Source organism: Aquarana catesbeiana, linkage group LG01 (assembly GCF_042186555.1).
Source record: "Aquarana catesbeiana isolate 2022-GZ linkage group LG01, ASM4218655v1, whole genome shotgun sequence".
In the NCBI taxonomy this organism is placed as follows: Eukaryota; Metazoa; Chordata; class Amphibia; order Anura; family Ranidae; genus Aquarana; species Aquarana catesbeiana.
The window spans coordinates 234,940,917-234,955,240 of record NC_133324.1 but is presented as its reverse complement, the minus strand read 5'-3'; the positions used below and the strand labels follow the sequence as shown (position 1 = coordinate 234,955,240).

The 14,324-nt window shown below is 44.1% G+C and overlaps 1 protein-coding gene across 4 annotated transcripts in view; it reads left to right on the top strand.

Moving 5' to 3' along the window:
* The window catches only part of RPH3A (rabphilin 3A), a 433,918-nt gene that overhangs the window by 164,224 nt on the left and 255,370 nt on the right, over nt 1-14,324 (top strand). For 2 of the 4 annotated variants that reach the window (XM_073625905.1, XM_073625897.1), the window contains one exon: nt 5,114-5,125. The exons of the other annotated variants lie outside the window; for them this stretch is intronic. In XM_073625905.1, coding sequence (XP_073482006.1) covers nt 5,114-5,125 — 12 coding nt within the window. The remainder of the gene's footprint in view (nt 1-5,113; nt 5,126-14,324) is intronic. 4 annotated transcript variants of the gene reach the window in all.

The following is a 14,324-nucleotide window of genomic DNA, read 5'->3' as shown; positions in this document are numbered from 1 at the left end:
GATTCCCCTGTCAACACTGTCTGTGCTGATGGGGGAATCAGGCAAATTTCTTTCCTGCAACCCGTGGTTGCAGAAAAGAATTTTGTACCATCTATAGGCTGCCTTAACCTTCTATACTATCAGTCTGGGTTCACTCCTTTTGCATGTACATTTTCTGTGATTTTTAGCAAGTTTTTAAGGTCTGTTGGTGCACTTTTCAGTGCGTTGTTTTTGGTAATGTACTTTAATAAATGGCAAAGATATGAATGGGGGCTTGAGTCTCTCTTTCTCTGGGACTGACTTTCTCTCTTTCTGGGGGAGATTTACTGAAACTGGTGCACTCAGAATCTGATGCAGCTGTGCGTGATAGCCAAGCAGCTTCTAACTTCACCTTGTTCAATTAGGCTTTGACAATAAAACCATGAAGCTGGTTTCTGTGCAGATCTGCACCAGATTTTGCACACTCTAGCTTTAGTAACTAACCCCCTTTGTGTCAAATTTAACACTCTTAAGCTTCATTCTTATTTCCTTCCTTAGGTGTTTGAGAATGTGTCTCTCTGTTAGACCGAAGTCAGAGGACACATACTGTATATCCCATATGACTCGCAGAGAGAGAGGAAGAGAGAGAATGGAACAGAGAGAATATTTTTAGATGTTCCGGTCAAAATGGCTTTCCCCTCCTTTTCCTTTCTTCCCATCTTTTATAATCCATATTCCTTTTCTATTCTTCAATTGTTACATTTCTTTACATTTTCGTTTCTTCTCCTCCATAAGTGTATTCATATTCACTTATTGGCCTACCATGTGCAACACAAGATGACCCCTCATCTCATGAGAAGCATCCTTTCCGTTAAAAATCACAGTGAGGCAAATGAGTGATGCAAATGAGACTTACTAGTTTAACAAGGGATACGTACTGTATATTGCAAGTATAGTAGGAATTATGTAGTGTGCATTTTTACATAAGACATGTTTTTTCCTACCCTTCCATTGTCCATCCATTTCCGTTCTGTTTTTTTTTTCTTTTATACTTCCCTTATCCCTCTTTTTCTTGTAAATATACAGACCCATCAGTTCCACTATCGGAAGAGGAAGAAATGCCTTTTAATTTAAAAAGGGGAACCCTTGCCCATTTGAGATTAGATTTCACACTGTAATATAGCAAGAGATGCCTGCCCATCAAAGCTAAAATTTTAATAAGACCTTATATTTTAACATGACAAATGCATTCTTTATCATTACAATCTATTGAAATAGCCTCATGTGTTAGGACTTACAATTCAATAGTGATCCCATTACAATTCTTAATGATAAAATACAGTACAATGTAATTTAGGACAATCTAAGTTATGAGAACATTTGTTATCTTTGCACATTAGCTCTTTACATAACAGTAATTTCAGGGGAATTTAGAGTTCTACACAGGTAGCATCGACACCTTGATCCGATCACAATGTTACTGTTCAAGAACAGAATGGTATGTGCTCTACTTACATAATCCTATCCATTGGTGTCAGGAAGGATTATGTAGGTGTTAATCCTTTGGTTACCATACTGAAGGTGTGAATTGTTGTCAAAACATCAGGGTAGAGATGTAAAAAGGGCAATATATGGGAAGACAGGTGATTTTTGAAGGCCTCTACCTCTGAAATATATAATCTCTTTCATGTCTGTTGTAAACCACGTTGTCCCTTCCAAAATGTACTCCGAGTCCTCACTGTGGGTATAAAGAGGTGGCTTGGATAGATACAACATGTCTTTAGGATTACAGAACAAGTCCAATTGAATTTAACTAAATATTACTAGATATACAATGACCTGAATACATTTTGACCTTTAGAGACTGAGTTGTGAAAATAGCCAGTCACATTATTTTCAGTATTTTGTTTTTTCCTTGCATATGATTTGATGATGGAAGTAAGCAGAGTTTAATGTTATTCAATTCCCTTGTAATGTGTACAGCCTATTTGCTATTAGTAAATCAGCCCCATTATCTTCATATACGCACACATTTTACAGCGTATAAATCATTTTATCTTCCATCCTCCACTCTCTTTCCCTCCTTTCCTGATAGTCTTTTTCATTAAATTACATTTTCTTCCCTTTTTAAGAACAATATATAAATGCACACTGTTCAACTCCACTAGGTGCAGCAGGGAAGATGCTTGTTCATCTAATGAGAGAAACAATGTCCTTTAGGACTTCAATTCTGTTACAGTGCGGGAACCCTGTAAGAACTTACAGCCTATTGAGACTGGGAAGACTGGTGGCCTTATGAGACTTATATCTTAACATGACAAGGGCAATTCTGACGATCAGTGTTCACAATCTAGGTCCTGAGAATTTTTTAATTCTTCTGTTTATTGCTTGAATTCCTCTAATTTCACTGATTTTAGTTAGTGATCTGTCTTTTTATATTGATTTTGATTCTATAATATGCAAGCACAGGAGTGTCCATATCTTCTTTTTCCTCACTTTCCTTTTCACCTTTCTTCTCCCTGTTTTCCAGCATTTCTTCATTTGTCCTTTTTCATTGTAAAGTACTAAATGATGTGCTTATTTTTACATATCATTTGTTGAAAAACATTTTTCTCAACACATCTCTCACTTCTGTTATTTACCCTTGCACGTTCTTTCTATTTTTCTACCTCGTTTTTTCATTCTTACCTTCTTTTATTCAATTTTCTTCCCTTTTTGTATGTACAGTATGTACTTATGCAGCCATAAGTATTTATACACATCAGATATGCCTGTTCTAATTAGAGGAACTTTATTCTTTAGTGTTTACATTCAAACATTGCAAGATAACCTTGCTAAGAAGAGCTTACAATCTATGAAGAAAATCTCAGCCATTTAAAGGCTTATGTACAAACATGACAGTGACCAAAGGAGTTTATAGTTTAGGGCTGGCTACACATGGCTTGATTTCTCTTGCTCAGCCTCACAGGCTGGAGGAGAGAAATCAGTTGATTCACCCATCCATGCTTAGTGTGGATGGAGGGATTTCTATTGTGTTCAGGCAGCTATGGCTCCCAGTGTTCCCTCAATACCCAAACAATGACTACATCTGATAGGATGTAGTCACTGTTTGACTGATAATTTTCCACCCAGCTCAGCTGATTTTAAGCTGACTCTTGTCATGCCAGTTGGTGTATGCACGGCCACCCACAAGTCATGATTTGAGACTGTTATTATCTAAAGCTTACCTACGTTTGATTCAATCAGCCAGACAATTTCTCTACAGTAACTTATTGGTGCCAATATTACTTCAGGTTCATTGATGTGCAAGATAGGTACATCTTTTTCTTCTTCTTTCCTTTTCTTATTTCTTGCATTGTTTCCTGATAACTAAAGAGGAATTCTGTCTATTAGAAGTTGAAGACCAATGGAAGTCAGAAATAGATATGTAGTCATATAGACACTGTACACCTCCATTTTCATAGTTCTACCTCCAATTTCTATAACTACAGTTGCGCAGGGTACCTAAATATAAGTGTGCAGTCTAATAGGCCATAAGGTTTGTCCCAATGCACTCAGACATACCTGCGCTCTTCTGTGTGGGGTCACTTGCGCTGAGGGATGTGGATGGTTCTTAGCTCTGCCAACACAGTCCACTGCAGTGTGAGGCCAGGAAGCAAAATGTCTCCCATGTTGTTTTACACAGATTCTTGTACTTCACATGATGGTCCTTGTACTTTCTTTGAAACATTTAAAAAAAAACTATTAGAAAAGAGCAAATTGAGGATTTGCAGCTCAATTGAGTAGTATGCATTAAGGGCCCTTTCACACAGGTTGTCCGATCAGGTCCACCTGTCAGTTTTTCAGATGGACCTGATCGGACTTCTTTGGAGCGGCAGAAGTCAGTGAACACATGTTCACTGACACCCGCCGTCATCCAATCTGATCCTGCCTGCAAAAAAACAGACAGATGGTGGTCCTGTTTTTCATCCGTCTGGCGGATCTGATCAGATGGAAACGGGCAGGCAGTCTGTTTCCATTCGTTTTCCCCCATAGAGGAGAGCAGGACTGTGTCTGTGTCCGCTCTGCCCAACGGTGTAGATACGGACCTGTCATCTGCCTGCTCAGCGTGGATCAGCAGAGAGATCCCCCGCTGAGCCAGTGGAATCCGCTACACGGCGGCGCCCATGTGAAAGGGTTCTTAGAGTATTCTTTTGCAGAGACATTTTTCATTAATGTTTTCAATCTACAGGTTCACTTTATCATGTCAGCTATTTTTGACAGCATTCTCTTTTGTAGGCAGTCTCTGGTAACATGGCGCTCTCTGCGTCTTTGGTGTCAGACATACCTAGTAGCATTTTTTGTTTGTCTAATGCATGTATATACCGTATGTAGGTGGTTTGAGCAAAACTGGTTGTGCACATCTATGGGGTCATGAGTATTTGTGTAAGCACATGTGTATATCCAGGAGCATTATCCGTATAGTGCATAAAAACATGGCTTTTTATTTTTAATGAGATCCAGTGAATGGGATCAATAGTGTGACCTGACCTGCAAACATGAACTTCTTTAGAAAAAAACAAAGAACGTATTTACAGGCAAACCATATCTTCTGGTAATATACAATTTTTAGGACAAATATACATGTTTGTATGTAATTGTCTGTTCAGACAGACTTCTACTTATGGCTTGATGGGATCTTTTGATCACTAATGGATATGTGTTCCCCTGCACTAAAAATGTAGTAATATTATACACTGGTATTTAAACATGTATAGGCAGAACTGTTTAGAAAAAAAAAACACGAGGCATGAAGAGATGCAATGGTTTTTTAAATCTGCCAGAGAAGAATGTATTATTTGTATATAAGTTGCTTTTTTATTTACTCATGTTGGGCCCCCCTTAGGCCTGTGCATTTTAGGTGTGTTAAACAAAATCATGCTTCAGGCATCTTAGTGCTTTCATGAAAAGTACGTTATATGGCGTTCAATGGTAATTCTCCAAAAACACATGTTATATGCACCTAAACGCAATGCATCTAAAATGCACCACAAAAGTGTGGATCAGCCTTAAACTTTTAAAGCATGATGGTTTCTCTTCAGCAAATAAATGTAAAATTGCAGTGTCTAATATTTTATTTAATATGTTTTTTCTTTCTTCACTTTTCTGCTGACAGTGATAAAGGACAGTAAGTTTATTTATTTTTTTATCTTGTTTTTATCTGTGACAAACTACTGTTATGCCTCAAAAGGAAAAATAATACTTTTTTAATGTGGGGTGGGTTTTATTTTCAGCCAAACTGTAAGCGGATTATACTGTTGAAGTTAGTAGTGTATGTTAACTGTCTTACCTGCCAAAGGTTGATTTAACTACCCTTGGAGATGACATTGACCTTAGCTGGGGCAATGTCATCTCCTCTTCTTATTACATTCAATTCCATTCTCTTTCTCTGTCACTGCCAGCTCTGCTGTGTCACTGGTGTCAGAGGTTGGCTGCTACACCTGAGCCCTTGCATAAGGGAGATCAAGGTCAATGGGAAAGGTGACACTGTCTTACAGCTTGTTCATCTACATTTTTTCAGCTTGCTGATTGGACAATGAAAGAGCATCTCTGCAGTGATCAGGTTATCACTTTGCTCCCTTGGCCTGTTAACAAGCTCCCAGCGTTAGTTTCCTAACAACTTGACCTGCAGTTGAGGTGTCGTTAACATTGCACTGACACCCACTGCAGATCGCAAGGGCAATGCAATTTTAATGCGGTGCAGGAAATGCGCACAGATCACAAGTTTCCCGCACTGCGTTCTAGTGTGAACCTGGGCTTACTCTGCTTTTCTCTGTGGACTGCCAAAGGGATGCTATCATTTTCCTCTGGTTGAGAATAAGAGTGGGTCCCTCCTCAGATTGTGGTGATTATTGGAGGGGTTTTTAGAAACTATATATGTTTCTTGTGTGGACCATGTGGAACCATCATTATGATTTTTAGTACAGTAGATTAATTACAACATCATATTTATGTACTGTCCCCGTCTGGCCCCTTTCAAACAGGCGGACTCCGTCCCAATCAGCAGGTGATCCGCTCACAGATGCCCTGCTAATCTGGGCAAAGTGGGTGGATGATAGATCCATGTTTCTCAGTTAATGCAGAATAGCATGGACAAATCCTGCTCTGCTTTATTGGTGGCTGAGAGTAAATGCACTTTACACCTGACTAGTACTACCCTCCAATCTACTCCACCTAAACAAAAGAGGATGAATACCCTTTTTTTTTTTGAGCAGATCAGATGGGAACTGGAGGTAGGTGGTAGTCAATTTAAACCCATCTTCCCAATGATATGAATAGACCATCCGACCAGGTCTGCCTGAAAAACTGACAGGGGGACCTGATCAAATCTCCAGTGTAAAAGGGGCTTTTATAGCATATGTGGGACTCCCAATGGCATTATACCACTAGACTTTGTGGAATAGTTTTTTTCTTTTTGTGTTTTTTTTACTCCGAAACTAGACTTTATTGGTTTACAGACATAGCACCAGTTCTGTATGGACTTTATGCATATTTCTGCTTTGGATTGTCTGGTACCATTACATTTTGTTACTGTATATTTCTGGGAGATTTATGAGGAAGCTGCTTCCCCTTCTCCAGGAGGATGGGCAGTCATGAGGGCTCTTTAAAACAGCTGTATGTAGGACTGGGATAAAGGGGTGCAGAAGGGGTATTGTGTCATTATTTGAAGGGGGAGGGGGCTCAGCTGCCTGAATGAGGGTGGCGTGCTGCATCCAATACTCTACTCCCCTCAGGGTGAAAGGGGTGGTGGTTGCAGTTTGGCACCTTCTCTCTGGGCACCTTCTCTCTGGGCATTGAATGACCATTGAATAACTGCATCTGCACTTACAGTTTTCTCCTGGTTCCCTTGAAATGTCTAATACAGCTTTCTTTGATAGTGCAGCAACAATGTTGCATTACTCCTGAATTCAAAGCAGAATTTGCCACACTCATGTAGGCTGTGTCTGCTTGCACTAAAGTGGGATAAAACAATGTTGCAGGGGGTGTGGCTCTTGGCATTGTCACTGCTGATTCACAGGCCTGCAGCTTGAAAATCAGCACCTGGCAAATACCTTGTCCTGTCCCCTGCTTCCTGGATTGGCAGCACTGCTTCTGTTTCTAGAATCCTCCCTTTGTGTGCTGCAGTGCCTGGGAGGGAGAGCATGTGAAATAAACATGAAAGTGAATTTGGCTCAGTTAGGGAATGTAAAAAAAGTTTTTGGTTTAACATGTTAGTTGAAATGTAAGGAAACTAAAGGAAACTGCTATGGCAGATAATATGTGCAGAATTATACACTAAAGTAAAATAATAATTCAAACCCAAATGCAAACAGAACCTTGAAAATTATGGTAACAGGCTTGTGGGCAGGTCTTAATGCGCCCAGTTGGGAACACTAGAAACGGTGCTCACTAATGCCTGCAGGTGCAGGCGAAGTGTCAGGGAAGGTTCCATCCGCTGATGACACTGCCTGTTATTTGGCGTGCAGTACTTTGGTTCACCAGCAGATGTCTCCTGGCAGTATGGAACTGCCAGGGGAGCTTTCCTCTGTTGATAGTATTATGTCATTTTTGGGCAGCAGTACTGGCGTCCACCAGCGGATGGATCCTGGCAGTGTGAAGCAGACAGCACCTCTTGCAATCAGGCGTCACTTGAGACCAATTACAGGCATATAAATACCCGAGAAACACTCACATGTTTGCCTTGGTATCTTACTTGCGCCCTGACCTGCTACCTTGTGATCCGATCCTGATTCTCAACCTGTTCCTGTGCCCTGAACCTGTGACCCATGTATCTGATCCTGTTTGCCTGTCCTGATCCCTATCCTGTTCCACCTGTTACCTTCATCCCTGCCCTGCAGTCTGATCCGTCCATCCTCTCCCTGTCCTGTGTTCCTTACCCCATCTGCTGATCTCCCTGTGTATGACCTTGGCCTGGCGTATGTTTATGTTTCTGGAACATCCCCTGTCCACCTGCTGATCTGCTGTGTATGACCCTAGTCTGGCTATTGTTTATGATTTTGGTACTTTCCTTGGCTGTATATAATTATCTGTTGTCTGTGGGTTTCTGTTGGTTGGTTGAGCACTATTTGTATTTGGGGTGTTACTTATTTACCACTTATCTTTAATAAACTTTATATTATTCACTTATATACGTTGTTGGTGTCCTCTGTCGCAGATCACACGGTTCTGGTCACACATGTTCATGACAGTATAGCATACCTGGCCATCTCTGACCAGAAGTGGCTGAACAAGGGAACCATCTCGGTTCTGTTTTACGTTGCAGGGATGAATTCAGATATAATTGTTTATTATGCTCTGCTGGCAACAGAGATTTCTGAATATCTCCGCCAGACATTGAAAGGGTGGTCCAGTGATCAGCTGCTGGAGATTATCCGTTTAGCTTGATCTGTGGTCAGTCAGGGCAGTATACTGTTCAGGGATGTTCAGTCTTTAATTAAAATATGTACAGAGCTGGCTCTGCTCTGTATCCCAAAGGGCCGTGATGACTTTTCTCCCCCCTTCAGCATTAACCAGGTTGCGTCCTTAGTATGGCTGTTGGAGGATGACTTTGCATCCTTTTTGGAGCACTATTCAGTTTGTCCCAAACAGTTGTTAAAGGACTGTATACATGAAGTGCAGTCCCTGGTCAGACAGAGGGTATGTGAGCCCACGTTTGTTCTACCTGTACTTCAGACATAGTCAGATCTGTTATGCAGCGTACACACGGGCGGACTTTTCAGCATTACAAGTCCGGCGGTCTTTCCGATGGACTTCCAACGGACTTTCGGACGAACGGACTTGCCTACACACGATCACACCAAAGTCCAAAGGATTCGTACGTGATGACGTACGACCGGACTAAAATAAGGAAGTTGATAGCCAGTAGCCAATAGCTGCCCTAGCGTCGGTTTTCGTCCCTCGGACTAGCATACAGATGAGCGGACTTTTCGATAGGAACTGGGTCCGGCGGAGTTCCGACGTAAAGATTTGAAACATGTTCCAAATCTAAAGTCCGTCAGATTTTCAACAGAAACAGTCCGCTGAAGGTCCGATGAAGCCCACACATGGTCGAATTGTCCGCCGGATTCGGTCCGTCGGACCAGTCCGGTCGAAAGATCCGCTCGTGTGTATGCGGCATTATGCCCAGCTTCTGTCAGCTCTCCACAACCCAGAGCTGCTACTAAACCCCTGCCTGCTCAGACGTCCTTTCTCCCATGACCCATGGCAACCTCAACTACAGTCCAATATACCCTGCTCCCCACCAAGTATCAATACCCTGTTTCTACTTCCTGCACCTATCCTGCTTTTAACCCACCTGCCTCTTCTCTACTACCTACAACTTCCCCACAAAAACATCCTCTGGCCGCTGTTCCCCCTTTCTTTCCGTATCCCAGCCCTTTGTTTCAGTATGCCTCACCTCCTACCTACAGTCCTACAGTCACCTACAGATCTCCAGCAGTTAAGCCAAAGAAGAAATGGAAATTCTTTCCAACCCATTTGATCCTGCCTGTAACCCAACCTGCCTCCGCACCAGCTAATCCACTCCAGCCTGACGTCCCAGTGCCTGCTACCCAGCCTGATGTCCCAGTGCTTGCTACCCAGTCTGACATCCCAGTGCTTGCTACCCAGTCTGACGCCCCAGTGCCTACTACCCAGTCTGATGTCCCCACTTCCCAGTCTGATGTGCCTGCCTTCCAGTCTGATGTCTCCACTTCCCAGTCTGATGTGCCTGCCTTCCAGTCTGATGTGCCTGACTTCCAGTCTGATGTCCTGGTACCTGCCTTCCAGTCTGATGTTCTTGCCTTCCAGCCTGATGTCTCGGTGCTTGCCTTCCAGCCTGATGTCTCGGTGCTTGCCTTCCAGCCTGATGTCTCGGTGCTTGCCTTCCAGTCTGATGTGCCCACTTTCCAGTCTGATGTGCCCACTTTCCAGCCTGATGTGCCTGCCTTCCAGCCTGATGTTTCAGTGATTGCCTTCCAGCCTGATGTCTTGGTGCTTGCCTTCCAGCCTGATGTCTCGGTGCCTGTCTTCCGGTCTGATGTGCCCACTTTCCAGTCTGATGTCCTGGTACCTGCCTTCCAGTCTGTCTCGGTGTCTGCTGCCCAGCCTGATGTGTTCCTGTCTGCTGCCCAGCCTGATGTGTTCCTATCCGCTGCCCAGCCTGATGTGCCTCTGTCTGCTGCCCAGCCTGATGTGTTCCTGTCTGCTGCCCAGCCTGATGTGCTCCTGTCTGCTGCCCAGCTCGACGACCCGGAGCCTGCCGCCCAGCTCGACGACCCGGAGCCTGGCGCCCAGCTCGACGACCCGGAGCATGCTGCCCAGCTTGATGTGCCTGCTGCCCAGCCTGATGTGTCCCTTTCTGCTACCCAGCCTGATGTGCCCCTGCCTGCTGCCCAGCTTGATGTGCCTGAGCCTGCTGCCTAGCTTGATGTGCCCATGCCTACTGCCCAGCCTGATGTGTCCCTGTCTTCTGCCCAGCCTGATGTGTCCGTGCCTGCTGCCCAGCTTGATGTGCCTACTGCCCAGCTTGATGTGCCTGCTGCTGAGCCTGTTATGTCTACGCCTGCTGCCCAGCTTGAGCTTCCCGTTGCCTGGTTTGATACTTTGGACTGTCTTCTTACCCAGCTTAGTGTGACTCTGCCTGCTGCCCAGCTTGATGCCATGGACTTGTCCCAGCAGCAGCTAGTTGGAGCATCTGGAAGCCACTCCTTTGAGTGGTACTGTCAGGGAAGGTTCCATCCACTGATGACACTGCCTGATATTAGGCGTGCAGTACTGTGGTCCACCAGCAGGTGTCTCCTGGCAGTCTGGAACTGCCAGGGGAGCTTTCCTCTGTTGATAGTATTATATCATCTTTGGGCAGCAGTACTGGCGTCCACCAGCGGATGGATCCTGGCAGTGTGGAGCAGACAGCACCTCTTGCAATCAGGTGTCACTTGAGACCAATTACAGGTATATAAAAACCCGGCAAACATTCACATGTTTGCCTTGGTATATTCCTTGCACCCTGACCTGCTACCTTGTGATCTGATCTTGATTCTGAATCTGTTCCTGTGCCCTGAACCTGTGACCCGTGTATCTGATCCTGTTTCCCTGTCCTGATCCCTATCCTGTCCCACCTGTTACCTTCATCCCTGCCCTGCAGTCTGATCTGTCCATCCTCTCCCTGTCCTGTGTTCCTTACCCCATCTGCTGATCTCCCTGTGTATGACCTTGGCTTGGCTTATGTTTATGTTTCTGGAACATCCCCTGTCCACCTGATGATCTGCTGTGTATGACCCTGGCCTGGCTATTTATGATTTTGGTACTTCCCTTGGCTGTATATAATTATCTGTAGTCTGGGTTTCTGTTGGTTGGTTGAGCACTATTTGTATTTGGGGTGTTACTATTTACCACTTATCTTTAATAAACTTTATATTATTCACTTATATACGTTTTTGGTGTCCTCTGTCACAGATCACACGGTTCTGATCACACATGTTCATGACACGGAGACTGCGTCACTTAGGCTTCCTTCACACAGTGCAGCACTTTCAAGGGGAGTCTGTATCCCGCTTCTCCAGCCCAGCTTTTATGTCACCTCACTCCCAGACTTTGTAGTGCATTAAGCCCAAACTCTCTACATGTAAAAACTAAGTTCCTCAAAAAGTTGGCTTTTAATGGGCCATAAATGCTCAAGGAGTAGAGAATTTTGTAAAATTACAAATTTATTACAACGTATCAACAAAATTAATACAACTGACACACATGATAATGATGTGAGCAAACATGGAAAACAAAAAAAGCCCCGATCAACTGTCGGAAAGACAGAAGTCCAACACGTTTCGACGAATGAGGTAGAGGTCTTCTTCAGGGTAAGTGGGCTGACATTTTCCATATCAATACATACAAGCTATAATATCAATAAATAAATCATTACAAACACATAACAAAATTCATAATGTGACATGACTTATATCATAAAAGTTATAACAAGGAAAAAAAGGAACAAAATGTGCATGCAAGTATCCATACTGACCTCATGTGTCTTATTTGTCAATTGGAAAAAAATCCTAGCTCAACAGATAAAAGGAGACTGGAACGCCAGTGAAGAGCCATGTGGCCAGAGCAAAAGGGAAAACTAAGCCGTGGCCACCTCAGAAATCCCGCCGGTTCATCTGAACCTGCCTCCCAAAAGGGGGCCTGAGCAGCATCAAAGGAAGATCCAACAAGAATCTGGGTATATGCAAAAGCAAAAAACAAAAGGAATAGACAAATGGTAAATAGGTTATACTATAAAGCATAAATTAGTGCACCGAAAAAATGGACGCTCAGTGGTATCGTCCAGAAAGGTGATGATGGTAACTATACCTATCATTTGGGGGTTTGTAGGATGAATCTATCATCATGGAAGTTGGTCCATAGTGCAGAAACAGATCCCTCTACAGAAGGCCACTGTTGGTCAAACAAGGCTGTGCTGCATATGAGGTTTAAGAGCAGAGAATGCTCAAAGATTACTCAACAGATATCCAAATAGAGGCTGAAACAATGACAGCCAAACCTGAAATCAAAGATAATGTGGATTTGTATTGTACCAGGGGACAAGGGAATTAATCCAAAAGTATGAAAAAGTTAGAGGATAATGAACCCCAAACAGTGGAGGAGTATCACATACCTTGTAAGCCTTGTCAGTATCATAGGTGTGGCAGTTCCTCATGTCTCCAAAGAGCTACCAGGAGCATGGGAAGTTGCCTGCTTTTAAATGGTGGCCGTAATGAGAGGGAGGTGCGGTGAATGATGTCGTTGAGTGTACCCTACTGAATGCAGCCCCATGATTGGTCCCCGGAGCTGACGGCGCACTGCGGCACGCCGCTGACACAGGTGTATCTGGTGGCGGTGACACTGGGTCACGGCGACGACCTGCAAGCCACGCTATCGTGAGAGACTGACGCGAATGACGCCATTGCAGGCAGATGCTGGACCCAATCACGTGACGGCACGGCGTGCTGCGCCTCCCGCCCCTGACGCATGAAGAACAAAGGCGCACAGCAGCAGACTGTGCATCAGAGCCCGGAGTAAGCCGCCGTAACCGACCCTTCAGGGGGCGGCCCGTGCGGCCTGGGTGCGCCAGCTGGGAGAACAGAACAAAAGAACGCAGGGGGAAAAGGGGAAGGAAAAAGCTCAGCTATGGCATGGACAACCATAGCTAAGCTTTTTCCTTCCTTTCCTTTTTCCTTCCTTGCTGTCATGTGATCGGGTCCAGCATATGCCCGCGATAGCGTCATTTGCGTCAGTCTCTCACGATAGCGTGGCTTGCGGGCGGCGCCGTGACCCGGCATCACCGCGATCGTATACACCTGTGTCCATGGCGTGGCGTGGTGCGCCGTCGGCTCAAGAGGGCCAATCACGGGGCTGCATTAAGGAGGGTTCACTCGATGACATCTTTCACCACACCTCCCTCTCTCATTATGGCCATCATTTAAAAGCAGGCAACTTCCCATGCTCCTGGTAGCTCTTTGGAGACACGAGGAACTTCCACACCTATGATACCGACAAGGCTTACAAGGTATGTGATACCCCTCCTCTGTTTGGGGTTCATTATTCTCTAACTTTTTCGTACTTTTGGATTAATTCCCTTGTCCCCTGGTACAATTCAAATCCACATTATCTTTGATTTCAGGTTTGGCTGTCATTGTTTCAGCCTATCTTTGGATATCTGTTGAGTAATCTTTGAGCATTCTCTGCTCTTAAACCTCATATGTGGCACAGCCTTGTTTGACCATCAATGGTTTTCTGTGGTGGGATCTATTTCTGCGCTATGGACCAACTTCCATTGTGATGGATTCATCTTACAAACCCCCAAATGATAGGTATGGTTACCATCATCGCTTTTCTGGACGATACCACTGAGCGTCCATTTTTTCGGTGCACTAATTTATGCTTTATAGTATAACCTATTTACCTTGTTGGATCTTCCTTTGATGCTGCTCAGGCCCCCTTTTGACGAATCGGGGAGATTTCTGAGGTGGCCACGGCTTAGTTTTCCCTTTTGCTCTGGCCACATGGCGCTTCACTAGCGTTCTAGTCTCCTTTTATCTGTTGAGCTAGGAATTTTTCCAATTGACACCTAAGACCCATGAGGTCAGTATGGATACTTGCATGCACATTTTGTTCCTTTTTTTCTTGTTATAACTTTTATGATATACGTTATGTCACATTATGAATTTTATGTGTTTGTAATTAGGAATGGGTGAACGGTTCGGCCCAAGCATAAGTTTGGGCTGAACTTTTGCTGTTCAGACATTCGACGAACAGCCAAACAGGTCGTTCGACCGTTGGTACAGCCCCCCGATACCGACCACAATCCA